The 27,390-nt window shown below is 37.4% G+C and overlaps 1 protein-coding gene across 2 annotated transcripts; it reads left to right on the plus strand.

Annotated features, from left to right (window-relative positions):
* Positions 1 to 3,284: 3,284 nt before the first annotated feature.
* Positions 3,285 to 27,129, plus strand: UBLCP1 (ubiquitin like domain containing CTD phosphatase 1). 2 transcript variants are annotated; one of them, XR_013827898.1, is made up of 12 exons: positions 3,285 to 3,356; positions 6,394 to 6,589; positions 7,765 to 7,856; positions 8,263 to 8,348; positions 8,430 to 8,545; positions 9,777 to 9,875; positions 12,219 to 12,256; positions 12,818 to 12,916; positions 15,745 to 15,861; positions 21,184 to 21,311; positions 23,084 to 25,409; positions 26,051 to 27,129. XR_013827898.1 is itself a non-coding variant. In XM_079918992.1 (11 exons), exons 2-11 carry the CDS (start codon positions 6,436 to 6,438, stop codon positions 23,109 to 23,111), a joined length of 957 nt encoding a protein of 318 aa, XP_079775118.1. In that variant the 5' UTR covers positions 3,285 to 3,356; positions 6,394 to 6,435; the 3' UTR covers positions 23,112 to 25,914. The 2 variants fall into 2 exon arrangements, 1 of the variants encoding a protein (XP_079775118.1); XM_079918992.1 differs by lacking the exon at positions 26,051 to 27,129 and having other exon boundaries at positions 23,084 to 25,914.
* The last annotated feature ends 261 nt before the right edge of the window (positions 27,130 to 27,390 follow it).

Genomic DNA, 27,390 nt, shown 5'->3' on the forward strand with positions numbered 1-27,390 from the left:
CGATGTTATTATATGTATAATATGTATTATTATATAATCTCTCTATTCTCTACATTCTATTCATCCATTATTCATCCATTTGCAAATATGTATTGAGTACCTGCTTTAGCCAACATCATGCTATGCTCTGAGGATACAGTGGTGAATAGAGCAGACATGGTCTGTTTCCTCACAAAGCTTACAGTATAGTAAAAGATTGTCACTAAACAAATTGTCTGAAATAGACAATTACCGATTATGTCAAGTTTAGACAAATGCAAACAATGCTTTGAAATGCCCAACTGTGAAAGAAAGGATAGTAGTTATGACGGCAAGATACTGTAGCATGTTTATCATTGATGGAAATGAGCCTGTAGAAAGAAAGAGGTTAAAGATACAAGAGCAAGAGAGAGGGATACTGCATTTATACAAAGTTTCCTGAGAGGGAAGGAGCCAGAGCACAAATATAAGGGTTGACTTCGGGTAGAAGGAAATTGCCGCATTGAAACAAGCAAAAGAAGTGAGGACAAGTGCAGATATAACTTAGTTTGTAGATTTGGAGGTCTGAAGTTCAGGCAATTCCTCTTTGAGACTTTCTATTTTCTTAACAAAATATGAGACAATGTCATCTGCCAAAAGCAAGGATGTAAACTGGAAGATCTGAGGTTGGAAGAGAGTTGACGTTTTAAGTAGTCGTTTGGGAAAGCAAGATGAATAGAGAAAGGCAGTAGTTCACTGGCCAGGGTGAGTTAAGGGCCCGCAGAGTCTGTTCTATGGGGTAGATTCTAAACATTTTTAGTTAATTGCAGTCAGGGAAAAAAACAAGGGTATAAACATTAAAAGAGAGAAACAAAGTGCTGTAGTGCACTAAATAAAAAAAAAAAGAAATTAGAAAGAGGATTGTTTTTCAACTGGAAGGACAGGAAGAAAACGCCCTGAGAAAGGGAATGAAGTAAAGAAGTCAGGGGAAGATGAAGATACATGCAGAGGGGTAGTAGCTTTCTGTCTGGGGTGCAGGAATGTCCTTTTGTCTTCCAATCCAAACATGGGCACAGTGGTATCAGCAGTTTACCATCTGATTTTTTTTTGCGGTACGCGGGCCTCTTACTGTTGTGGTCTCTCCCGTTGCGGAGCACAGGCTCCGGACGCGCAGGCTCAGCGGCCATGGCTCACGGGCCCCGCCGCTCTGCGGCATGTGGGATCTTCCCGGACCGGGGCACGAACCCGTGTCCCCCCCATCGGCAGGCGGACTCTCAACCACTGCACCACCAGGGAAGCCCGTACCATCTGATTTTTTGAAATTGTTCCACATTTCTTTTAATCACTTAGACGTGACAACCTATCAAAACCCTATGCAGGAATTCCCAGGCACCTTTAGTTGCTGCAGAGAAGTATGAGTGAAGCACAAGTATATCATCCTCCACACATTAGAAAAAGGCTCTAGTGAGCAACAGGAGGCAGACGTTTAATTTTTCTCTTATTGGAAGTTGTGAGTGGCTGTGAGCCCCTTCTTAGGTCCACTTTATATACATTCCTAGTTACCACGAGTCCAGTTCTTTTATTCAATGTTATCTTTCAATCCACTCCAAGTGTTTTCTCAACATTATTTTTGATTTAATGAATGTTTAGTTAAATATAAATGGACTTGGAGGAACTGAAATATAGGCATAAGATAACTTAAAATCATCTGGTAAATGGACCAAGTCTAGAAATGGACTTGGAGGAACTGAGATTTGGGCATAACTTAAAATCATCTGGTAAGTCTCTGCTACCATTATTCTCTGAGAAATACTACTGTTCAACACTTGGCTAGATAATTTGTAATTATTAAATTATTTACACTCTAGTAATACCAGACTTATCATCAGGCTCTTTGTACAATGGCTATTCCATGATTAAAAGGAATCTCCTTATGTATCCTGTTGTTTAGAATTAGTGAAGCTTAAAAATGTTTTAGTTCACCGTTCTGTTAACAAAAACAAGTTTCTCTAACCACAACAGCAAGAATATAAAGTCGCCAAGAAGCTATTTGGCACGTGAACAAAGCAAAAAAGATTGGTTTGAAAGAAAATTCATTCTGGAGTCCAGTCACTTGTCTTTTGGCCATCTCTTTGGCTAGACTGCTAATGTGTGACTTTTGTACAAATTCTTTTAACTTTGGGTTTTCCGTTTCCCATTTTTTGAAGGATAGCGGGAATACTTGTTACTGAAAATACGTTTCATTTTTAAAAATGAGCAGATACTCATACATTACTAGCGCAATAAAAATTACCAAAAGAGGGAAGGAAAACGTAAAATAGTTTGTGTGTCTTAACTAAAAAACTGTTAAGACACAAAACTTGGCTCTTTGTTTCCATTCCATGACAGCCAAAAGGGAAACATGGATCAGTAACACTGCTGTCAAGTAGAAGCAAAAATACAAGTAATTCAAGGACCTAGTGCATACTTGGGGCCAATATTATTTTCTCCCTTTCCCTTCCTTTTCAAAACCTAAGTTTTGTTTGCCGCCACATACAACAATCTAGTGGGCAATTATTAACTTCTTTTTCTTGCCTATCATAAAGTGATGCACGTTGGGAGTTCGCTGTACCAGACAGCGGCTGCTCCGAATTTCCATTAAACCCTGGAATTCTTTTCTCAGGGTTTGTAATTGGCTTTCTTAGCATTCTGCAGGAAGATGGAATGGACCTGGGAACGGGCGGGTGGAGACTAATTCGATACAAGACTACAGTAATCTCGATGCAGCTCTCATGAGATTTGCTTCCTTGGTTCTCTGAGACTTGGGCTTGCCCCTTCCCTGACGATCCTGTTTCCTCTTCCATTGGGTAAAACGGGTAGAATTCTAAACTCCTGAATTGGTGGCCCCTGGTGCCAGGTAGAGCTCTCAAGTCTCAAGTCTCAAGACCTCAAATATCACCTTTCAGGCCTCATTCGGAACATGAAAAAGCCACACAAGTTTTAGGCCCGAGTCCCAGGAAGATCTCAGCACACCTAGCTCCGACTTTGGAGAAACAATACCAGAGACGTCATACCCCCGGCAGGGCCTACCCAACTCAAAAACCCGCCAGCGGACGCATGCGCAGAACGGGCGAGGGACGGAAGCCATCCAAGACTCGCAGGCATCCGTACAGCGGTCACATTATCGGAAAGGCCTGGTTCCCTCGTCGCGGTGAGGAAGTCCCTGGCAACGTCTATGTAACATCGTTGCCCGGAGAGAAACAAGGGAAGCGACCTTCCGCTCTCTGGCGCGCTTCCGTTTCAAACCCTAACTTCCGGTTCGTTAGCCGGTTCCGGTCCCCGCCTCTCACTTCCGGTCGCCTTGGATTCCGCTGCGGTCGGTTCCTGCGTCCGCTCCTGCCGGTTCCGCCGCGCTCCAGGTGAGGGGACGCGGGGCGCTCCGGCGCGCCGTGGGGCTGGGGGACCACAGCTTTGCTGTCTCGAGACCCGGCCTCCACTGTGGCCGGGCGGGCGGGCTGGTGGCTGCTCGTGGGGGCCCCGCCCGCGGCGGCCCAGGCCTCCGGCCCCGGCCGGCTCTTCACAGGGGCCGACGCCCTCCCATCCAGCCTCGTCGCCTAGGTGGAGGGCTTCCGGCGCCTCAGTGGATTTTGCGTCCCCAAACCTTTACTCCTCCCTCTTCTGGGGTTTGTCCGTCTCTCCCTCCTCCCTGTTGAACGGATTCCGGCCCTCTCGGGTTTTGGGGTCTCTGCCTGCCTTCTGTGCTGTCTCATACCAATCACTTCCCACAGCTCTTTCCTCTGCACTCCCTCGCAGTTGCTGCTGCCCTGCTCTCCCGAGGAGGAGTTGACAGTACTTCAACAGTTACCCTTTACTGGGCGTGTTTAAATTTAACTCCCTCCCCTCAATTCCCAAGGTGTTAACTTTTGCTGCTGTTACTTTCAAATTAACCGCCTTTGCTACTTTTTAGTTGTGTGGTCTCGGGCAATTTGTTTTTCCTCTTTTTCAATTTTCTGGTCTGTATAATGAAGACAGTAGTTGTCAGTAGGATTGTGAAGATTAAATGAGATTATTCAATTAAGTTGTTGAGCATGTTATCATTTTCCTATCTTCACCACCATTCGTATTGCTTTTTATAGTATACAAAGTGATGTCACGGCTGTTATCGCAGGGATTAACACTATTCTTGTCAAGTAAACATTCCTGCCCTGACTAGGCAAGTCACCACTGTATGTTAGGGGGAAGAATTTACCCAAACAGCCGTTCTTGACTGTAGTTTCACCATAAAGGTGTGCTCCTTGCTTACTTGTTCGGGTTTGATTGCCACATTTACCCCTAAAATCATTTTTCAGTTTATAAATCTGATAGGGTCCGCAGTGATACAAAACATTAAAATTGTGTAAGAAAGAAGGCTAAATGTGAAAACATAAAATGACTCATGCATTTGCATTGCATTGCTCCATTGTTGTTAATGATCTGAATATTGAAGGAATGAGGTTCAGTAACTGAAAAACAGTTTTAAGGACTTTATGCGGTAAAATTTTTTATGGTGTTTGTTTTGTTGTGCTTGGTCCTTTAGAGCAATTGTCAACTTGGAGATCCCACTTGTGCCATGGGTGATGATATTTGTATACTGCTTTACTAAGCATATAGAGCCCATGCCATCTGGCACATTTTTTTTTTAAGGCTGAGAAAATTGAAGAGCCTAGAGCGCTGGCTCTCAAACTTTAGCTTGCCTCAGAGATGGGGGGAGGGGGAGACAGAGATTGTTAAAACCCAAATTGCTAGGTCTCTTCTCTCCAGACCCAGTTACATTCCCAACAAGTTACCAAGTGGGGTCAATGCTGTTGGATGGTCTGGGGACCACACTTTGAGAACACTGGTCTAGAGGTGCAGTGACTTGTCCATGCTTACCTAGAGTTCAGGTGATCTCACTTCACATGTTCTGCTCTGCCCAGCACAGTATGCTGTATTAGTGCTATTTGCATTCCTAGCTCTTGTAAATTTTCAGTTTTATTTCCACTTCTCTCAGAAAAATAATATTTAAATGATATTTCAGTTTGACTCAAAAGGGCCATTTGGCTTTTTATTGAGGATTATAAGGTTTGTTAGAGCAAGTTCTCTCCAAATAGAATACATTGCCCTAAAGTAACACACCTTCTTTAAAGTTTTAGTAGAGCAGGTTGTAAACATAGAATAAATGTAAGTGAATTTACGGTGCTCTTTTCTAATGGGCATGTTGAAGACATCTTAAATTTTCAAATTACGTTTGCATGTTAAGATTTATAATTTGCCTTCTTTCTTGCAGTTGGTTGTAATACTTGAAGAGTGAAGTCAAATGTTGTATTAAATATATGACAGCATTTGGAAATACCACTACTTTGAGATTAGAAAATCTAGTTCTCTGACCTGTTGGGGGAACCAACTTATGAAAACTGGTAGAAAGCTTTATGGGGGGAGGAGACCTACATGCTATTGTTGATGAGTGGCAGCTGCTATATAACCTTTGTGTACTTATATCTGTGCCTGTAGGTTTTGTATTTACTGATATTTGGTGCCTTAACTCCTGTAGGTGCAATTCAAGAGAGACAGTTGTGTAAGGGAAGAAAATGAGATTTAGTCAGAAGACTTGTTCTGTTATCAGCTATGTGCCAATGAGCAGATTACATAACCTCTCTGAACCCCTATTTCCTTAATTGTAAAAGAGGGACAGTTCTTATCAAACAACCTTGTTAAAGGAGATTGAGTAACAACTGTCCAGTGTATTAAATATGAAACAAATAATGGTCATTTACTATTTAGCGCAGTGCCTGGAACACTTCAGTTCTAGTTTTTAGAACAACTTATGTAACCAGTACTTACTTGTTTAGAGCTTACTATGTGCCAGGTAGTATGTGACTTACAAAAATTAATTTATTCCTCTTAAGAACCCTGAGAATTAGGCAGTATTAGCATCCCTGTTTTACAGATGAGGAAACCTAGGCACTAAGAGTCAGTTAGCTTTCCAAGGTTAAATAGCTAATAAGAGGGAGAGCTGACCTCTGAACCCAGGTAATCTGTCTCTAGAGTTTATGCTCTTAACAACTCATTGTCCTACCTTGCAAATGGTAAATGAACATGGACGGTCCATCATGGAGGAACTTGCCAGTAGCATAAACCTGATCAGAGAGGGAGGAATAGTTAGCTCATTTATTGCAGCTTTCCACTTGAACCAGGAGAATCTGATAGAATATTAGGAAGTTGTAACTTTAAGCCAAAAATTGAGAGGGTGGGAGAATTTTAACTTTGACTCCCGATAACTTTTGGCATTCTGATAACATTTCTGTAAGTAGAAAATCCTGTTTCTCTATCATCAAGTTGTAAAATAGGACTCAAATGACAGTTTATAAAACTTAAAGTTGCAAGTTTACATATATCTTTGATATATCTGTTTTAACTTGTGTATGCCTTTCTTTCTAGGTATCTTTCTGAACAAAAGCTGCCTCATCGTATGTTTCAAGGATGGCTCTTCCTATCATTGTAAAATGGGGTGGACAGGAATATTCAGTGACCACACTTTCAGAAGATGATACTGTGCTAGATCTCAAACAGTTTCTCAAAACCCTTACGGGAGTGCTACCAGAACGCCAGAAGTTACTTGGACTCAAAGTTAAAGGTAATTTTCTCCCTTCTTCAAATTTATTGCATTGATATATTTATGAATCTTTATATTAGCTATTATCTGTTCACTTTAATAAGTCTTTCCCCTTGGAGATTTCTTTGATAGGGATATCCCTAAATTTTTTTTGATGGTACAAGTAAGAATATTTAAGGATACCTGAAAATACCACCACTATTAAGATTACTTTTGATTTCCTCTGACAGTTGATGTTTGCTTGTTAAACCTGTGACACGGAAGTCCCAGGTAAACAGTGTAATTTCTTTCTTTCTTTCTTTTTTTTAAGACTTATGTATTATTTATTTATTTAATTAAATTTTTTTTGGCTGCGTCGGGGTCTGGTCTTAGTTGCGGCACTCGGGATCTTCGTTGAGGCATGCGGGATCTTTCTTTGTGGTGTGTGGGCTTCTTTCTAGCTTTGGTGTGCGGGTTTTCTTTAGTTGTGGCGCGCAGACTCCAGAGTGCATGGGCTCTGTAGTTTGTAGCATGCGGGCTCTAGTTGAGGCGCACGAGCTCAGTCGTTGTGGCGCGCGGGCTTAGTTGCCCTGCGGCATGTGGGATCTTAGTTCCCTGACCAGGGATCGAACCCGCATCCCCTGCATTGTAAGGCAGATTCTTTACCACTGGACTACCAGGGAAGCCCCCAGTGTAATTTCTAGTATCTGTCTTCTAGCACAGCCTTTTCATTACAGTTTGGGCCTTTTATTCTCCCCAAATTATCTTTTCTGTTTCAAAAGTAATAATGATTTGTAAATTATAGGCAGTGTTCACATTCAGTTAAAAGGCATTTTCACGGTGTTTGTCTTATCATTGAATGTTGAGTTCTGAGTAGCAGTAAATGTACAGTTATCTCAGGCACTCAATTTTCAGGACTTTCTGGAAAACAGTCATCTTCATCTTGAACAACAGAATAAAACATGAATTTATTTTGTTTAGTTAGTTGAATTAAAGGTGTTCCTCTAAGAGTTGGGGAAAAATTCCAACCTTGTGTTAATTACTACTTCTTAGTGTGTTAGAAATTGCTAATTCAGCAGTAACAGTTTGTTAATTTAAGGAAAAAAACTTGCTGTGGAATCTGTACCAAACCTTTTAATGTTAGGGTTTTGTGTAATGGGATAGTGAAACCAGCACCTGAACTTTAGTGAGAAAACAGTCATTTGCTTGTATTGTAGGCAAACCTGCAGAAAATGATGTTAAGCTTGGAGCTCTCAAACTGAAACCAAATACTAAAATCATGATGATGGGAACTCGTGAGGAGAGCTTGGTAAATGTTTACTTTTGTTACCATTTGTCCCTTTGAAGATATTATGGTTTATATCACACTGTTGTATCATAGTTTTAATTGTGGTAAAATTGTCAGTTTAGCAGTCGGTGAAAAGTAAAAGCTGCACAATGAATGTGTTATTAACTCAGCAGACACCAAATACTGGGAAATTTGTTAGTGTATAGCTAGATGTAAGTGTAGTAGTAGTGCTAATGGTCAAATTTAACATGGTAAATCTGCCCAGTGAACATATATAACGAAATATAAAATGTGGAAGTTTTCCCGTAGTGTGTGCTTGCAAGACTCTTGGACTCAAATCGTACCTCTTATTTGTTTTTTATGCTATGAATGTATTTGTTATGTTAATGATAATATGGCCAAACAAAACTATTTTTCATCTTAATAGGAAGATGTCTTAGGTCCACCTCCTGACAATGATGATGTTATTAACGACTTTGATATTGAAGATGAAGTAGTTGAAGTAGAAAATAGGTGAGTACTTTTCATCATCAAAGGAAATTGGTTGTAATTTGAGAAAAAGTGAATATTTCATCTGATCTTATTTTTCGTTAGGGAGGAAAACCTACTGAAAATTTCCCGCAGAGTAAAAGAGTACAAAGTGGAAGTTTTGAATCCTCCCAGGGAAGGGAAAAAACTTTTGGTACTAGATGTTGATTATACGTTATTTGGTAAGTCACCTAAAACTGTGCTCCATCTCTGTTATCCACAATGGCATTTTCCCCTTTTATTTGTTTGTTTTTCCCTTGCAATATGAAATATTTGAAAGCTTTTCTTTTTATTTTAAAAGTAAATCATTTTATTGTAAGGGAAAAAAGAAGTCATCCGTAATCCCAAGATCCAAAGATGACCACTCATATTTTTATGTGCATCTTCCAGGGTGTTTGTATGTATGTCCTTTTTATGTTTACTTAATGATATATTGAACATCACAGTCATTTAACATTCATTGTGAGTTAAATATATGTATTTTTTGGTCAGGCGCTTTTCTAGTTTATGGATGTGTGATAATTTAATCAAGTGATTCCCTATTGATTAACACTTAACATTTTATGATTATTTAAAAATCATTTTTGATATTTTATTCCTGGTTTTCTATTTAATTATGTTCAAGGCAGATTCTTTTCTCTTTTTTTTTTGCGGTACGTGGGCCTCTCACTGTTGTGGCCTCTCCCGTTGTGGAGCACAGGCTCCGGACGCGCAGGCTCAGTGGCCATGGCTCGGGCCTAGCCGCTCCGCGGCATGTGGGATCTTCCCGGACCAGGGCACGAACCCGTGTCCCCTGCATCAGCAGGCGGACTCTCAACCGCTGCACCACCAGGGAAGCCCCAAGGCAGATTCTTGAATTTAAAATTTCATGTCAACAAAAAAAGCAATTTGTTCTTTCATCCTCTAATATTGCCAGAAATGATTAGTTAACTCCTGATATTAGAATGGATTTATTTACCTCTAATCCTTAACTTTAAGTACATGTCATAAGTTAGCGTAAATTTTTTTAAAAATTTGATTATTAAGTTAATCAAACCTGTTATTTTGGTGAAATGTGATTATATTTGGTAGGTAAATGGCTAAAAAGTGAGTATATGTGGCCCTAGTTTGTTTTTCATATCCTAAAATAACATCTACGTTTTAGAGATTAGATGAGAAAAAAATTTACTGTTTATTATATAAGCCTGAATTCTGGATATTGGTCTTTGCAAATTGAACAGAATTGATCAATTAAAATTGGATTGCAAGAATATTGAATTGTGTGTTTTGAAGACATCCCTTTGTCAGCTGATGTAAGTTAGTCTGAAGTAGTTTGCATTTGAGTGTTTATATTACATTTCAGAAGTTTAATTGATATTGGGTACTTGTCCATGATAATAAACTAATCATCATCTCTAACTGATTTTCTTTTAGACCATAGGTCTTGTGCAGAGACTGGGGTAGAATTAATGCGGCCATATCTTCATGAATTCCTAACATCTGCATATGAGGATTATGACATTGTTATTTGGTGTAAGCTATATTTCTTGTTTAGATTTCCATGAAAATAAGTTGTTCCTTATATTACTCTGCTTTATAAAATGTGACTTAAATTTTATATTTTGCAAATTTCTGATGAAGCATGTTTGACTTTCTTGCATCACAATATAAACATGTGCATTTGCCAAATACCGCTGAAATAATTAAATATAGGAAGAGAGTAGATTATGGTGTGAAAAAAAAATGGCCTTATTTTCACAAGACCCCACCTTGATTAGGATCTTTTCTTTCTGATCTTTGCTGTAGAATCTTTGATGCTTTAGTATATTGTTGCTTTCTCCTTTCTTCATCACTCTAGTCTCAAAACACTTGGAGAAAGATATGTATTTAAAAAAATTTTACCGTGATGTAGTTCAGAAATAAAGGCAATATGGATTTACTCAAGGAAAATTAATAAAATTTTTATTAAATTTTATTTATTTAATAAATAAAGCAGTGTTACTTTAGCAGGGCTAAAGCAGTGTTACTCAACTTGTGGTCTGCCATTCCAGGAACTTACAGGTCTGTGGTAACAGTGAGTTTGCTCCAAAAAGTAAATTTGCTACATTACTGAACGCACTGTTTAGTTCAGGTGACAATCTTTTTGTGGTACGACCTTCTGAAAAGGGAAGGGGAGTGTATTGATTTACATCTCACCTTCCCACAGACATTTAAAGTTACGTCTTGGCAATGTCATAAGCAGAAAAGAGCTATCCTAATTGTGAATTAAATAAAATCCCTAAAGATGGTAATCGTACTAGGTTTTTGATGAGAGGCCACATAGTTGTTCTGCAGTTTGCAAATTTCCTTTGTATTTTCTTTTATTATCAGAGTATCTCAATAGTTTAGTGTTATTATGAGTACATAGCCATTATAATTCAATACATAGTTAAATACATAATTTTCTGGTTTTTAAGATACAGAGGAGAAAGCTTTCTGGGAAATAGGTTTTTGTTCAGCAACTCTGACATCTGAGATGACATTTGAGAAAAAAGTTTATCCTCTAAATGTTATTAGAGTAGACTTAGGGACTTTGAGGACATTTTACAATCATATGCTTAAAATAAATTTTTTTTTTAAATAAATTTCATGGTAGTACGTTGAGAAGGGCACCTCATTTTGGAGCTAAATAGACTAGGGTTTTAATCCTGGCTCTGACCTTACTTTGTGACACTAGGCAGGTCAGTTAATTGCTCTGAGACTTAGCTTCCTCATCTGAGAAATGAAGATAAATAAATCTACATTACAGGGTAGTTGTAAGAATAAAATATTGGTATAGCAACTAGTAACATGTCTGACATGTAATAGTTTCTTAATAATTAGAAACTCTTTTTATTAGCTGTAAATCTTTCTGTTTTTCATGTGGGGATTATAGTCCCAAAATATATATTGAATTAAAAAAATTGTTTTTCCCTGTCGCCTGATTGTTGTCATTGTAGATACATCACTCTCTAAAATTTTAGTTCAACTGACCAGTTTTGCATGTAAGGTGATTTTGGTTCTTGTATGTGTGCTAAAGATTTTTATTTTGAGGACTCAGCTCCCTCTTTGCCCTTAAAATAATATACACACACTCATACACACTTTAAATAATTGAACTCCTTTTTCCATTTTTAAACATTTTACTTTGTAATACCTATATAGTTTAGTCCAATAACTTGAGATGAGTAGGGCACATAAAACTGAAGTTTGAATTTTTATCAGTGTTCTCAGAAGTGGTTGGTGTGTGACAGTGAGCAGGAACGTGACATAGATAGGGTTTGTGAATTTAGTTGCCTCAGACTTCTTGTTAAAAGCTGCTGGACTCAGTGAGCACTAAGTTTGCTGAGCCTGGCAAAATGCTAATTTTCTTTAGCATTTTTCGACAGTCTTCAGCCTAGCAGTCTTCAACATAAACTTTTGACACATAACATTAATCTGCTTATATTGACATATATACCTGTGTGTTGCCTGGCAGTAGGAACGCAGAAGAAAATGGAGATCCAGGCACCCTAAATTCAAGTTTAGAACTGATAGAGAACAGTATTAGGGCTGTTTTTAAAAGGGTGGTTAGGTCTTGATTTATGAATTCCTAGGTTCAGAGTTCTTTTGAGCATTGGTTACCTTATCTTTTAGATAAAAGTTGTTTAAATGTTATTGTCTTGAAGACACACTAAAATAAGTTTATTTTTATAAACAGTTAAAAGGAATTTACCATAAATATGCTAGGGATTATTTGTGATGTATTTGAACTTACAGTCTTGCTTAGAAAACTTAACTAATTTATACAGAAGAAAGATTTTTTAAATGAAATTCAAGCTTTTCATACATATTGTGTTATCATTCCTCATGTTTTAGCTGCAACAAATATGAAGTGGATTGAAGCTAAAATGAAAGTAAGTGTTAGAAAACAGTCCATTTAAGAACGTTTTGAAACTGCATTTGTCTTTTTAGAAAGTTCCGAATTGAATTAATTTCATTGTCATTGGAGGGCATTTAGTAGCAAAACAAATGCCAGTATCAGGAGTTAGAGGTGTGTTTAAAGTCTGCTTAATGGTGGTTTGCATTGATTACCTATGTCTTTTTCAAGAAAAAGTACAGCAAAGCTTCCTCTCCTCTTTCTCCCATTTTACGCTAATACTTTCTTTTCCTTCTTTTCTCTGGTGTGTGATACTTAAAGGAGTGATGCTCTTCTAAAATATTAAATTGGGAAGTAACCTGTTTCTGGTAGTACATTGAAAAGGGCCCCTCATTTTAGAGCTAAATAGACTAGGGTTCTTTGGACTATCATTTATCAATTTTGCTTTGTGAAACTAAAATGTTGCTAGTTGTTGAGCAAGGTGTGGTAGCCAGGGGGTAGAAAGTTGGCATTATGGGAAATTATAGCTGGACTTTTCATAAAGCCTGGGATTTTCCACATTATTATATTTTAACCACATGAATATTTGTATTTATAGGAGCTGGGAGTGAGTACAAATGCAAATTACAAGATTACCTTCATGTTGGACAGTGCTGCTATGATAACAGTGCATACTCCAAGGAGAGGATTAATAGATGTAAGAAGTCATTTTACTTTTTATTTAAAGACTTGCTTGTTTTCTGGTGTACTTTTATATTTATATTGATGGAATAAACTACACAGAGTTTAGAAATACATCTGAGTGGATAATAAAGTATCAGTTGAGTTTTGACATAAGATGTATTTCAGGTTAACAGATATGAATTTTAGTGACAAAGTTAAGGATCTTGAGGAAGGACTGTCAAGAAAGGTCATGGTTAATTGTCCCGTGATGATAACAGCACAGTGTTGCTAAAGACAGAGTAGGTGTGAAAAAATACTGAATGTTGTCAAGGAAGATACTAGAAACAGACCAGGACACACTTGCCCTGCCCTCTATGAAACTGATAAATAAAAGCAGGTATATCATGATGCATGTACTTTGGGGTTATGTACGTGAAGCCCTAGAGAAAGCAATAAGAACCATCAAGAAAGAGTTGGGCTAAAAAGATTAAGGTTCTTCACTTTGTTTACGTGTCAAGTAACTAGTCATATTATGAACTTCTGCGATCTGCAAGGCCCTGTAATGGGCGCTGTTGGGAATAAAGAGATGAGGAGACATGGTCCGTACCTTTTGGAAACACAGACTAATAGGAATTGGGGAGAACTTAGCAAACTAGGAAAGCTTAGGGAAGACAGTATTAAAATTGTCAAAGTCATAAAAGTCATGAATAGAATTATGTGTGTGTAGAGTTTTCAATAAAGGAAATACTGCGTACATCAAGGAAAAGTATAATTTATTACCTACTAAAGTGGTACATGTACAAAGTCTAAACAGTAAAAAGAAGTTTGGGAAGTGTTAAACAGGAGTGTTTATAATAATGAAAAATTAAAGGAATAAAAAGAAATCCTCAATAACAAATCCCTACAACAGTAGGGAGTTGGTTGTACACATTTTTGTTCGTCCATTTAATGGAATGCAGCTAATTATTATTATTAATTTATTTATTTATTTTTAGCTGTGTTGGGTCTTTGTTTCTGTGCGAGGGCTTTCTCTAGTTGCGGCGAGCGGGGGCCACTCTTCATTGCGGCGCGCGGCCTCTCACTATCGCGGCCTCTCTTGTTGCGGAGCACAGGCTCCAGACGCGCAGGCTCAGTAGTTGTGGCTCACAGGCTCAGTTGCTCCGCAGCATGTGGGATCTTCCCAGACCAGGGCGCGAACCCGTGTCCCCTGCATTGGCAGGCAGATTCTCAACCACTGCGCCACCAGGGAAGCCCCGCAGCTAATTATTTGATGCAGTATTTAGTGCTTCAGAAATTTTTCATGATACGTTATTAAAGTTAAAGAAGTATTTTAGCAGTATTTGCAAACTGTTAGAAAGTAGTTTTTAACCGTTGTTTGGTTCAGGGGTTCCCTTAGCTTTACAAAAGATCTGTGAACTCTTTGAGGTTGCGGCTGTTTATCAGAAAGACTGGAGAAATATATCAGAATATCTAGTTGCATTCTTTGGTACTAACTGGATTATAGGTAATTAAATATTTTCCTTTGTGCTTTTTTGTGTTTTCGGATTTTTTTCTACAGTCAGCAATATTACTTCTCTAATAGAAAACAAGGTAGCTCATGTTTTGGAGAACATATGGTGCTTGACCTAATTGCAAAATGACAGCACTATTTAAGAAGATGTAGGATTTCTAACCCTGGGTGTCATAAAGCTCTTATATTTTTTGAGGCTTTATGTTGGCTAAGAAAACCAAGAATCTGGTTTATTGTGTCAGTTTCTGTATATTTGGCTTCAAGTATTTGGGGGGTTTGTTTCAGTAGTAAACAAATAGTGCAAACAAATACAGCAAATAAAATTTTAGTGAAATTAAAATATTTGAATAACATTTTTTGCAGTAATGAGGACACTAAGAAAAAGGCTTTCTCCGTATTAAAAGAAATTATAGAGGAGAAAAAACATTTTAAAATTAATGACAACGCTTGTCACCATTTATTTCCTACCATTTAATCTCATATAATTATTATCATCATCATATAATCTCACATTACCGTCAACGAGACTACTGCCTTCAGCAAAATGTACTTTTTCTTCTAAAAGTTAATGTATTTAAAATATTTTTGTGAGTATGTAAAATATGTTCACATGATTCACAAATAAAGTGTATAGTGGAAAGTATTCCTCCCTCCTGGACCCTCCAGCCACTTAACTTTCCTTCCTTCAAGCAATCACTATTATTTCTTGTGTGATCTTGCAGAGAATTTATGCAAGTATCAATAGATATGAATAACTGAGAAATTACCTTTTTGGAGGCTCATTTTAAGAATTCAGAAATAAAAGCAAGAATTTACAAATTACGGTGTTTTGAAGTGAAATAATCAGATGCCCTAGAAATTGTGCACCTATACCACTGAACTAAGGAGAAAGTCCATTTTTCCTTTACAAAATATTTAAATATTGTAATAAAAGAACCAGGTACATTGTCATTAAGGTTTTCTAGTTTTGAAAACAGACCCCATGTGAAACCTCAAGCCCTGAGGGGGCATGTGAATGCTCAGCAGACATCTAAACAAATACTAGATTTTTAAAAAATTAAATACTTTTTTTGATCCCGAATCTTCATATTAAAATTATAGGAAGTCTTAAAATGGGCTTAGTTCCATTAGACACGAACAGACCTTTCAGAAGTTGACATTGAGAGATATGTTGTGCCTTACAGTGTGTTGCATCTTGATTCTGTTCTGTTCACAAAGCCAGCCATCACTGACTGCCTCATGGTAAAGGAACGCTCTGGCATAGTTGTGCAGGGCATCTTGCAGTATTTCTCCTTTTAAGAAAGGATGAACTATTCATGAAACTTGAGTTAAATCTAAACTTTTATTCTAAGGTAAAGCCTCTTGGTGTTATATGGGGAAAGTTTTCGGAGTTTTACAGCAAAAAAAACACCATCATGTTTGACGACATAGGAAGAAATTTTCTAATGAACCCACAGAATGGACTAAAGGTAAGACATAATTTTACTTGCTATTCTCACATATGCTGGATTATGTAGTAGAACGTTAGCACTATTGAATTTCATAAATTTTTGGAAGTAGTGTATTATCCTGTCAAGAAAAGCTTAAGTGTTTAGAAAAATTCATATAAAATTGAGCATTCTCTCTTTTTGCTTGGTATCTCCTTAGTTAACCAACTCATCCAGATGGTTTGTTTTTCTAATTTTTTTTTTACATAAATTTATTTTATTTATTTATTTTTGGCTGTGTTGGGCGTTTGTTGCTGCATGTGGGCTTTCTCTAATTGTGGCAAGCGGGGGCTTCTCGTTGTGGAGCACCAGCTCTAGGTGCACAGGCTTCAGTAGTTGTGGCATGTGGGCTCCATAGTTGTGGCTCGTGGGCTCTAGAGCTCAGGCTTAGTAGTTGTGGCACATGGGCTTTGTTGCTCCGTGGCATGCAGGATCTTCCCGGACCAGGGCTCGAACCCGTGTACCCTGCATTGGCAGGCAGATTCTTAACCACTGCACCACCAGGGAAGCCCCCATCCAGATGTTTTATTTTCAGTTAGCTCTGTGGAGCAACATGAGCTTACTGACATTGACTTTTAGCATCAAAAGTGAAAGCATCAGACATTCTATTAGGGATACAAATCTTGAATTTCTGATGTTCTAGTTAGCTGGAAAGCTGGCAATAAGGGTATTTTTCCTTTTTTTTTTTTGCCGTACGCGGGCCTCTCACTGTTGTGGCCTCTCCCGTTGCGGAGCACAGGCTCCGGACACGCAGGCCCAGCGGCCATGGCTCACGGGCCCAGCTGCTCGGCGGCATGTGGGATCTTCCCGGACTGGGGCACAAACCCGCGTCCCCTGCATCGGCAGGCGGACTCTCAACCACTGCGCCACCAGGGAAGCCCTGATTTTCCTTTTTAAACTGAAACTAATAAAAGGTTTTTGAAAATTCATATAGTGTAAGTGGAGAGCTTAGAATTATGAAATGCTAGAGCTAGAAGGAACCTCAGTCATCTTTTATAGAAACAATCTGAGGATCAGAAAGTTCATGACTTGCCCAAGGTCATGATTGTAACTGGTTAATGATAGAATTTGAGTTAGAACCCAAGTAACTTGGTTTCTAGGCCAGTGTTGATCTTAGCATTAAGTCACATGCAATCTTATGTAGGCATCATAGTGATACTTAACCCTGGTAGCAGCGTAAAATTGGTAAGAGAGAAATTTGAAACTTAAAATTTCTGGTACCTGTGGTTGCCTATGTGTAAATACATTATGAAAATGGAAAAGATAGCTCTATATTATGGTACAATGCAAATGGAGTCTCCATTTGAAGTGTAAATCCTGATACTAAGATACTTTTAATTTCAGTCCTGAACTTTTCCACCAGCTGAATTCTTTTTTTTATGTTTTTTTTTTAATTAATTAATTTATTTATTTTGGCTGCGTTGGGTCTTCGTTGCTGAGCGCGGGCTTTCTCTAGTTGCAGTGAGCGGGGGCTACTCTTTGTTGCGGTGCGTGGGCTTCTTATCACGGTGGCTTCTCGTTGCAGAGCACGGGCTCTAGGTGCATGGGCGTCAGTAGTTGTGGCACGTGGGCTCAGTAGTTGTGGCTCGCAGGCTCAAGAGCACAGGCTCAGTAGTTGCGGCACACGGTCCTAGTTGCTCCACGGCACGTGGGATCTTCCCGGACCAGGGCTCGAACCTGTGTCACCTGCATTGGCAGGCAGATTCTTAACCACTCTGCCACCAGGGAAGTCACTACCAGCTGAAATCTTGATAACTTTAAAAGACGAGAGAAAAACTTGAAGAAGGTAGATTTTTGAAGCTCTCCATACAGACTGTTGATGTCGTCTTTAGTGTACAATGAGGATAGTTTAGGGACTGAATATTAATCTAGGTAGTGAATTGTCACAAATATAAGAGCTGTTGACTTGGAAGAAAAGTACTTGGGGTAGACTGGTGATTATTCTGTCCTTTAAAAATGATTTCTGTTTGAGGCTTTAGGAGAAGTGCTTTTCCTGTGTGTAGTTTACGAGGTATAAGGTACAAAAAGTATGTTCTTCAGTCTTGAGGAAAGATTCAATTGATCTAAGCCAAATTTTGTATGAAAGTAGTGGTGTCTGTACTGGAAAGGAGGTAAAGTCATGGTATTTAAGGAATGATTAATTTTTTTTTAACTGAGGTATAATATTAGTTTCAGGTATACAACATAATTTGTGATTTGATATTTGTTTATATTGTGAAATGATCACCACAGTAAGTCTAGTTAACTAACATCTGTCACCATACATAGTTACAGAATTTTTTCTTCGGATGAGCACGTTTAAGATCTGCTCTCTTAGCAACTTTCAAATATGCAATATGGTATTGTTAACTATAGTTGCTGTGCTATACCTTACATCCCCATGACTTATTTATTTTATAACTGGAGGTATGTACCTTTTGACTCCCTTTACCCATTTCTCCCACCCACCCATCTCTGGCAACCACCAGTATGTTCTTTCTGTTCTCTGTATGTATGAGCTTGGCTTTATGTATGTGTTTTGTTCTTGTTTTTGTTTTTAGATTCTACATATAAGTGAGACAGGGAATGATTTTTGAGAAGCGCTTTAACTTAAAAAAAAAATTATTACTTTCATGTGTGTTTTTAGAAGAAACATTATTTTCCCAGCCAACATTTGGGCCCTCCTCATCTCTGGATGCAGACAGATGATGATATAAACTTCTAGTTCTTCATGTTACTTTAGAGCAAGTTGTTTGTTTGTTTGTTTTTTAGCAGAGTACTCAGTAGAATCATTGAAGGAATTCCTAAAAATATGTACGTTTCTGCCTCCAAAAATTCTAATTCAGGAGAGGTATTTTTAAGCATTCTACAGGTACTCTCTCGCATGTCTCCTTTTGAAAGCCTCTTTTAAGAAGGTAGTAATTAATGATCTGCCCACATTGACATAGAAGTGGTTTTGAAATTGTGAAATATTCTAAATTCTGTTTTGTTATCACAGTTCCATAATGTTTCTGGTAGAAATCTCAGAGATTTCACAGAGATCTTAAAGACTGCTTATTTTTAAAGTAGTTAACTTCTAATATAAGCTTGCTAATCATAAGGTTTGAAATATATAACATAGGAGGCTTTGTCAATTATGAATATAGTACTGAACTAAAGGAACTTGAATTTTGGTCATGGATTAATCAGTAGTTACCCTGAACTTCACTTTTATTATCTATATAGGGAAATGGTGATTTAAGAGAATGCAGATAATCTAAACATTCTTAATTTCCTAAAAATGTTTTTTGATATGAGACAGAGGTGGTAATATATGTTGCCTGCCCTTCTAGTGATCACTTAGATCATTCTTGAAGAATGGAACAGTGATTATACTGAAACAATTGAAGTCAGTTAGGTGAATTTTTCCCACTTAACTAGTTTAACTTTTAGATCCAGAATCTTTGGGGTATTTTAGTTTTGTTATTTAATAGTGCTTAAGACCAAATGTTTAGAAAGTAAAAGTAACTTAGCAGGGCCTTGGGTTGAAAATCTTATTTACCAGCCACTGACTCTGTACTTTCTCTTTCAGTCTAATCCCTTCTGCTTCTATACTTGGAATCACTTTGGTACATTGTATATTAATAGTTTAGAAGTCAATATGTTGCCTTTACAATCTTTTTAAATGAAGGAGTACTTTAAAACATTACAATATTGCCCAGGATTATGCTGAAACTCATTTCACTACATTCTGATATCATGCCTGTTTACACCTAGCTGTAGGGCTTAAGCAGGTCCCTGCAGAGAGTTTTCTTGATCTCCTGCAGTCACTGCTGCTGTGTGAAGCAGCACTGCCCGCACTGCCTGTTTGGAATTAGGATCTCCTACAAGAGTTTGCTTCTGTGCAGACTCTGACAGCTCTTATTGGTGCCCTTCAGCCAGAGCTCAACTGACTAACAGCTGTGGAGGTCCTTGGCCTTAAACTGTTCTGATGTGAATAGAACCTGGAACGTATGGGAAACTTTTCTTCTGTCCGTTTCAAGCTGGTGGTGTGTTTTTCCAATGACAGAGAAGTAAATAAAAAAATATTTAAAACCTCTGCTCTTGATAGATACGGTAACGACTCCTATGGGCTCATTGTTCTCAACAGGTGACAATGATTAAATGTCATCTGTTTTTAAATGTCACTATGTAAAAGTGACCGGTTTGCATTTTCTCCCAATCACAATAAGGATATATTAATGCTTTACTAAAATGATTTATTCAGTACTTACAGGCATATGTGTGATTTTTAAAAGATATATTTTTTTTATAATGGAAAAGTTCAAACATAAAAAGAACTACATTGAATTGTATAAACTAACCCCCATTGTATGCATTATCCTGTTTAAACAATTTGTTAATTCATGGATGTTTGCTCTATACCTTACCTACTTCCCTCTTTGATATTTTGAAGCAAATCCCAGATACATTATTTCATCTAAAATTAGTTAAAAGTTTTTGAAATGCTGTCTTGAGTGCTATATAGATGAGCTGGTGTCTTTAAAAAAGTAGAACTCTTTATTGGAAGTGTAACATAAAGAAAAGTGCATAAAATGTGCAGTTTAACAAATTGTTTTACATAGAACATATGTAACTACCATTCAAGTCAAGATGTAAAAGCCCTTACTAATTATAGTCTTCAACCCTGTCCACCATCCTGACTTTCATGCTTTTGAAATGAATACTTTTTATCATAAAATACATTGAACTTAAAAATTTAGAAAATATGGCTGATTTTTATGGGAAAACTCATATAATTAAAAATATTTTAATGGAGACTTTACTGATAAAAATGCTTATGATAAAATGTGAGTGAAAGTAGGTTATACAAATGTGTAATATTATAGCTATATAAAAATTTCATAGAAAATACTGATGTAAAATCATCAGTGTTAAAATTTATCTCACTCCTCTGTAGATCCAGCATGTATTGGGTACCTTTTTATGAATGAAGTGATGTGAATGAGATTATTTAATTAGTAAGAAGCAACTGGATTGATAGAAGGGGGAAAAGTCTAAGCAGTTTTGCAAAGTAGAGAAGCCACATAAGGTTCAAGTGCTATAAGACAGCTGGTGTTGTGAGGTTCAGACTGAAAAGATAACAGAAGGTAAATTAAGTGGAAGAACTTCTACTGTAAACATACCATGACTGTCAGTGAGATAATGTAAAAGTAATTCTTAGTATTGACAGCCTTGGTGATATTTTAATCTCATTAACTGTAATTTAAGTGATAAAATAGTGTAGATTTGTACTAGTTTTCTTACTACAATGTGAAGTGTTGGATAACGTTTGTTTTCTAATAGATAAGACCTTTTATGAAAGCACACCTAAATCGAGATAAAGACAAAGAACTTTTAAAATTAACCCAGTACCTCAAGGAAATAGCAAAATTAGATGACTTTTTGGACCTAAATCACAAATATTGGGAAAGGTAAGTGCTAATTGCTTATTCATTTCTCCTTTACATTAATGAATGAAAAATTGTCTGGCAGCTCTGGTATATACATAACTCTTATTTTTTGTTTAAAATGGGTGAATTCTAAAGCTATTTTCTAATCCAGTGACATCTACCCTGGAAGTATTTTTCCCTTTCTCTTAACCTCTAACTTGTTCATAAACCCACATCTCTTAAGATCTTTAATACTTCTCTACTAGAGAGGATTTAAGAGACTAGTACATGTTTGTGATACTACCTGTTAATTATTTTGTGACATTAAATGGGTCACTCTTTTATGAATCTGTTCTCATACTGTAAAATAATGTCAGGATAAAATAAAATATACTAAAAAGTTTTCTGTTAAAAATTACAAGTAAGCTCTGTGTAGCAGAAAAAATAGAAAATTTATTCCTTTAGGGAAACAATTACTTGTGATTATGAAAGATAACCACTGTTACCAGCTTGGTGTCCAGTCTTCTAGTCTTTTTTTCTGAGCACAAACATAAGTACAAATCTACATATGGACTGCATGTAAACGTCAAGATTTTGAGGCAGGAAAGACCTCTGGAGAAGTGAACAGGATTATTATGTACTGCAAGTACTTTTTTGGAAGTAAATCTTTGAAGAGCTGATTTCACCAATACAGCAACAAAAGAAACTTCATGTAATATAACACTTTGGCTTTTCAAATTACACTTTTGGCTTTTCAGATCACTCATATACTTATGTACTTACATACCTACATAATACTTATTTATATACTTCTTATTAGAGTCTCATAATCCTATTAGGAGGGTAAGGCTGGCATTTTTTTTTTTTTTTTTTTTTTTGCGGTACGCGGGCCTCTCACTGTTGTGGCCTCTCCCGTTGCAGAGCACAGGCTCCGGATGTGCAGGCTCAGTGGCCATGGTTCACGGGCCCAGCTGCTCTGTAGCACGTGGGATCTTCCTGGACCGGGGCACGAGCCTGTGTCCCCTGCATTGACAGGTGGACTCTCAATCACTGCACCACCAGGGAAGCCCAAGGCTGGCATTTTTATCCACATTTCCTGTAGATGGTGTAACTAAGTCATAGAGATAGTAAATGCCACAGTTTGAGCAAGTTTTACCATCAAAACTTGTCCAGGTCTCTTGATTTTAAGAACTCTTTCCCCACCCCCATAGCTCTGAGTGTATAGTAATTCATAAATGTGAGAAATAGAGATGTAAAAATTTTAATTTGTTGGTAGACTCCTATAAAATAATATGAAGAAAAATTTGCTTGGTGAATTAACATCTTTGCATCTTTACACTCTTGATCAGAGTTCTTTAGCAGCTTTGGCTCACTACCTTTATGCAAGAAGATCTTCAAATGGACTTTTAGTTTTGGGGGGAAATTATAATACTAGTTAATATATTGCTTTCACATTTGGAAGTAAGGCAGTGTGGAGTGATAGTGTGTAGCCTCCAGAGCCTTGTTTTCAATCTGAACTCTGCCACTTTCTTGCTGTATGAACTTGGGCAAACTGCTTAACCTCTCTGTGACTGTAAAATAGAAATAAGTTCTCACTGAACACTCAGAACTGTTGTGAGGACTAAATGAATTAATGCATGTACTTAGAACAGTGCTTGGCACATAAACAACACATGTTAGCGATTATTAACAGTTATTACTTACCTTGAAAAGTTTTGTTATTAAAATAAACAACTTTCTTTAGGGAGGAGAGTTAGATTGTTAAGTTAAATTTAGTGTGATACAGCTTAGACATCTTATTTTATTTCTTGCAGGTATCTCTCAAAGAAGCAAGGACAGTAGTTACAAGCTATACTGGCAGTTATTGAAGATACTTGAGATCCATGAACTTCTTTTTGCTTTTATGCTAAAGATCATTATGATAGTGCTGGACACTGCAGCAAATATCAGACTGCTTATACTTGGTCTTCCAGTTTTTTGTAAATTTAATTTTATATTTTTTGAAGATCATAGCAATACGCCAAAAAAAAAAACAAAAAAACCCCACCTTTTTCCCCCTGTATGAATATACTGTAACTCTTGAAAAATATTTTCTCCAACATAGAGTACTGAGTTTTATTCCCACACACACACACAAAAGTGGACAAAAATGTATGCTTAACAATGTCATTTTGTGACTTTGGAAATAAGTATGTCTTGTGTGTTTGTCTCACTGTGTTGTTGTCTAAGCCCAAACCCACCTTGAAACTACTGTTTTTAAAACCAAAAAAAGAAAAGTTTTTAGTAAGGAACCTAGTTTAGTATGCTTAAAACCACTGAGAGTTTTTCTTATTCCTTTGTCATAAACACAATTTCTCTTATTACTCCACTACCTACATCTCTAAATTCTGAGCTGTCTCAGTTTGGTGTGTATGTGTGTCAGTGTTCTTTGAGTAAAACTGGAAAACGTCTGCTCTGATACAGATATGTCATAGTGTGACAAATAGAAAACATGAGACTGAGGAATGAAACTAAGGAACAAGAGTGTGTTTCTTTGTGGTGGCCAAGTAGAAGCACTCCTGCCTAAAACCGTTGTCCTAAAAGCAGTTAAAGGCAGTACATTTTAAAATGGGACGTATCACTGGTTCAGTCCTAAAAAGCATGAACAAAAAGTTTTTGTTCTGTTCCAGCTCTGTCTTCTCTAAGTGCAAACACTGTGTTGCAGTGAAAATATCTAGCCATAAGATTAACGAAATTTATTTGCAATGCTTTTGCCTGCAGATATGTATTGTGACCACTGTTTTGTGTTGACAGTATTGCTTTATACAGTTCTTCTATTTGAAAGGAATCTGGTTCTTTCAAATAAACATGGTATGTATTGTTCTTACGGGGGACTATTTCAGTGGTGTAAATAATAAATTCCTTTTCTTAAAACATCAGTTATCTGCTCTGTATTATCCCAAATATTTTGCCTCTTTGTTGAATCATGAAACAAACACTAGGTTCAGGCAGGCATCTCTTGAAAAAAATTAAATGTGTATGGTTTTAAAAGTTTGGGAACCCCTAATTAAGATGATTCAATGAAAACGTCTTAATTATGAGGCTCAATTTAAATATTTAAGGATCGAATAGAATTTTTTAAAGCATTTCATTGGCACATTTTCCCAGTGTGAAAAGTAGTTTATTATTCCAAGGTAAGGAAGGCTTTATCCTTTTTAAAAAACTGAACACTTAAAACTATTTATATAGGTTGATAAAGAGCAAACATTTTCTAAATCAGTATAAACTGAACTACAAAAATTAGCAAGCCTCAGGAAGCAAAGCAAAGTAGGTTCTAAAAAAAATATATTTTCTGCCATTAGGTGGTGCCCAAACCAAAGTTTATTAGCAGGTATGCTAAATTAAGCAGTCCTAGGAGAACATTGTCAGCTTATTGAAATCACATGTCTTTGTGTGGTTAATACATTCATAGAGTGTGAGAATTTTAGTGTGTCTTATGTGTCTCATAATTTATTGAACAGATCTATCTCTGTATTTCTATGTATGTGGCGTACACAGCAGAACGAGGAGATGACTTAATTCAGATGCATGTTTTAGTGAAATAGCAAATTAATTTTATGATGTATATGTTCCAGACTTGCAAACAATTAGTGCCTAATAAAGTATATTTAATCTAAAAACTGCAGAACATCATTAAATCTTTGATTTAGAAGGCAGTTTGAGACCTGGTAGCCCCTCAGGTCCTTTATGAAAATCAAGTTACTGGATTAATGATAGCTGTAGGATTTACTCAGTTTTAAAGGTAAAGAATAGATAAGCAGGTCATTACAGTAAGGAACTGCAACATGATCTTCATTCATAGAAAGGAAAATGGTTGTCTTTTGGGAGGAGGTGGAGCTGTGTGGGAATAGGGATTGGTAAGGAAGGGTATGCAAAACAACAACAACACATGGGAAAATGCAAATTATATAGGGTTTTTCTTGGTTTTTTAATGAGTTAGTTGCCAAGAATAGTAATAAAATATGTGAATAGTGAATAAACTGGTTGAGCATTTTTCTCATCCCAAGCAATCAACAGAACTCTCTCAAGGAACAGATTGTTAGTTTTCCCTAAAGTATTGATATATCAAAATTTATTAATCTGGGCTTCCTTGGTGGCACAGTGGTTAAGAATCTGCCTGCCAATGCAGGGGACACGGGTTCAAGCCCTGGTCCGGGAAGATCCCACGGAGCAAATAAGCCGCAGAGCAAATAAGCCCGTGCACCACAGCTGCTGAGCCCGTGTGCCACAACTACTGAAGCCCATGCACCTAGAGCCCGTGCTCTGCAACAAGAGAAGCCACCGCAGTTAGAAGCCCGTGCACCGCAACAAAGAGTAGCCCCCACTCACTGCAACTAGAGAAAGCCCGCGTGCAGCAACGAAGACCCAATGCAGCCCCAAATAAAACTAAAAAAAAAAATTATTAATCTTATTAGCTGGAATAGCAGCCCAAGTGGTGTCTCTAGAGATTAAGTGCTTAGATATTTATGTAAGGATATGCTGGGTTTAATTTTATTTTTGGCTGCGTTGGGTCTTCGTTGCTACGCTCAGGCTTTCTCTAGTTGCGGAGAGCGGGGGCTACTCTTCCTTGTGGTGCGCGGGCTTCTCATTGCAGTGGCTTCTCTTGTTGCGGAACATGGCCTCTAGGCGCACGGGCTTCAGTAGTTGCGGCACACGGGTTCAGTAGTTGTGGTGCACGGGCTTAGTTGCTCCGTGGCATCTTCCCGGACCAGGGCTCAAACCCGTGTCCCCTGCATTGGCAGGTGGATTCTTAACCATTGCGCCACCAGGGAAGCCCGATATACTGGTTTTTAGAATTGCCTTGGAAAAGCTGTGTGGGGCTGTGTGGGAATGCTAAGTATATAGAGCTTAAGGAGAAATCCTTGAAGATTAGTTGGATAGATTTATCAGAGACCTCTGAGAAACTAATGCATCTTAACAATTGAAACAGAAATCAGTATCAGGCATCCCGTAGATTTAGAAAAGGGTGTCAATCATTTAATGTCAGCGAGGTTCCACGTAGAACGTAAAATCTTAAAAACCTCCCATGCTAATGATTTTTTAAAACTCTGGATGTAAGCAAGCACTTCTTAAATGCTAGTATAAGGATATTTCCTGATACACAGTGTTACTTATTAAAACACTGATTTCCTTCTGAAAAGCTTTAAAAGTTGAACCTGTAGTTTGTATTGATAAAAACTATGGGAAACCAGTCTTTAAAAATACCAAAAACAAAGATATTTCCATAAGTCAATATTGCCACAACAAACACAGATTAGATTGTGTATAATTTGTGATGCTAAAGGCCAAATTGATGACTTTTCAGGAATATATAGATTATCAAAATGAAGTAATTTTTGATTGAATGCCAATCACTTAATTCTATTTACAGTTCTTTTTTATGTTTCACTCATTATAATGCCTTTGAGATTTTTTTATTTGAAGTAGAGTTGCTGTACAATATTTTATGAGTTACAGGTATACAATATAGTGATTCACAATTTTTAAAGGTTATACCCCATTTGTAGTTATGAAATATTGGCTATCTTCCCTGTGTTGTATAATATATCGTTATAGCTTATTTTATACCTAATTGTTTGTAACTCTTACTCCCCTACCCTTATATTGCCCTCCTCCCTTCCCTCTCCCTGCTGGTAACCACTAGTTTGTTCTCTGTATCTCTGAGTCTGCTTTTTTTGTTGTTATATTTACTAGTTTGTTGTATTTCTTAGATTACACATATAAGTGATATCATAAACTATTTGTCTTTTTCTGTCTGACTTGTTTCACTTAGCATAATGCCCTCCAAGCCCATCCATGTCGTTGCAAATGGCAAAATTACCTTCTTAATGACTGAGTAGTATTGCATTGTATATCCATTCATCATTCATTGTATATTCCATCTTTATCCATTCATCTGTCGATGGACACTTAGGTTGCTTCGAAAAGATATGTGCACCCCAGTGTTCATAGTTGCATTATTTACTATTCCCAGTTCTTAATTCCCTGGAGTACTTTAGATTGCTATCACTTCTTGTTGTATAATTTGTAAGGAGAACAGTGATGATTTCCGAGATGAGGCCTTAAGAGGAAAGGGCAAGCG

Source organism: Stenella coeruleoalba (assembly GCF_951394435.1).
Source record: "Stenella coeruleoalba genome assembly, chromosome: 3".
NCBI lineage: Eukaryota > Metazoa > Chordata > Mammalia > Artiodactyla > Delphinidae > Stenella > Stenella coeruleoalba.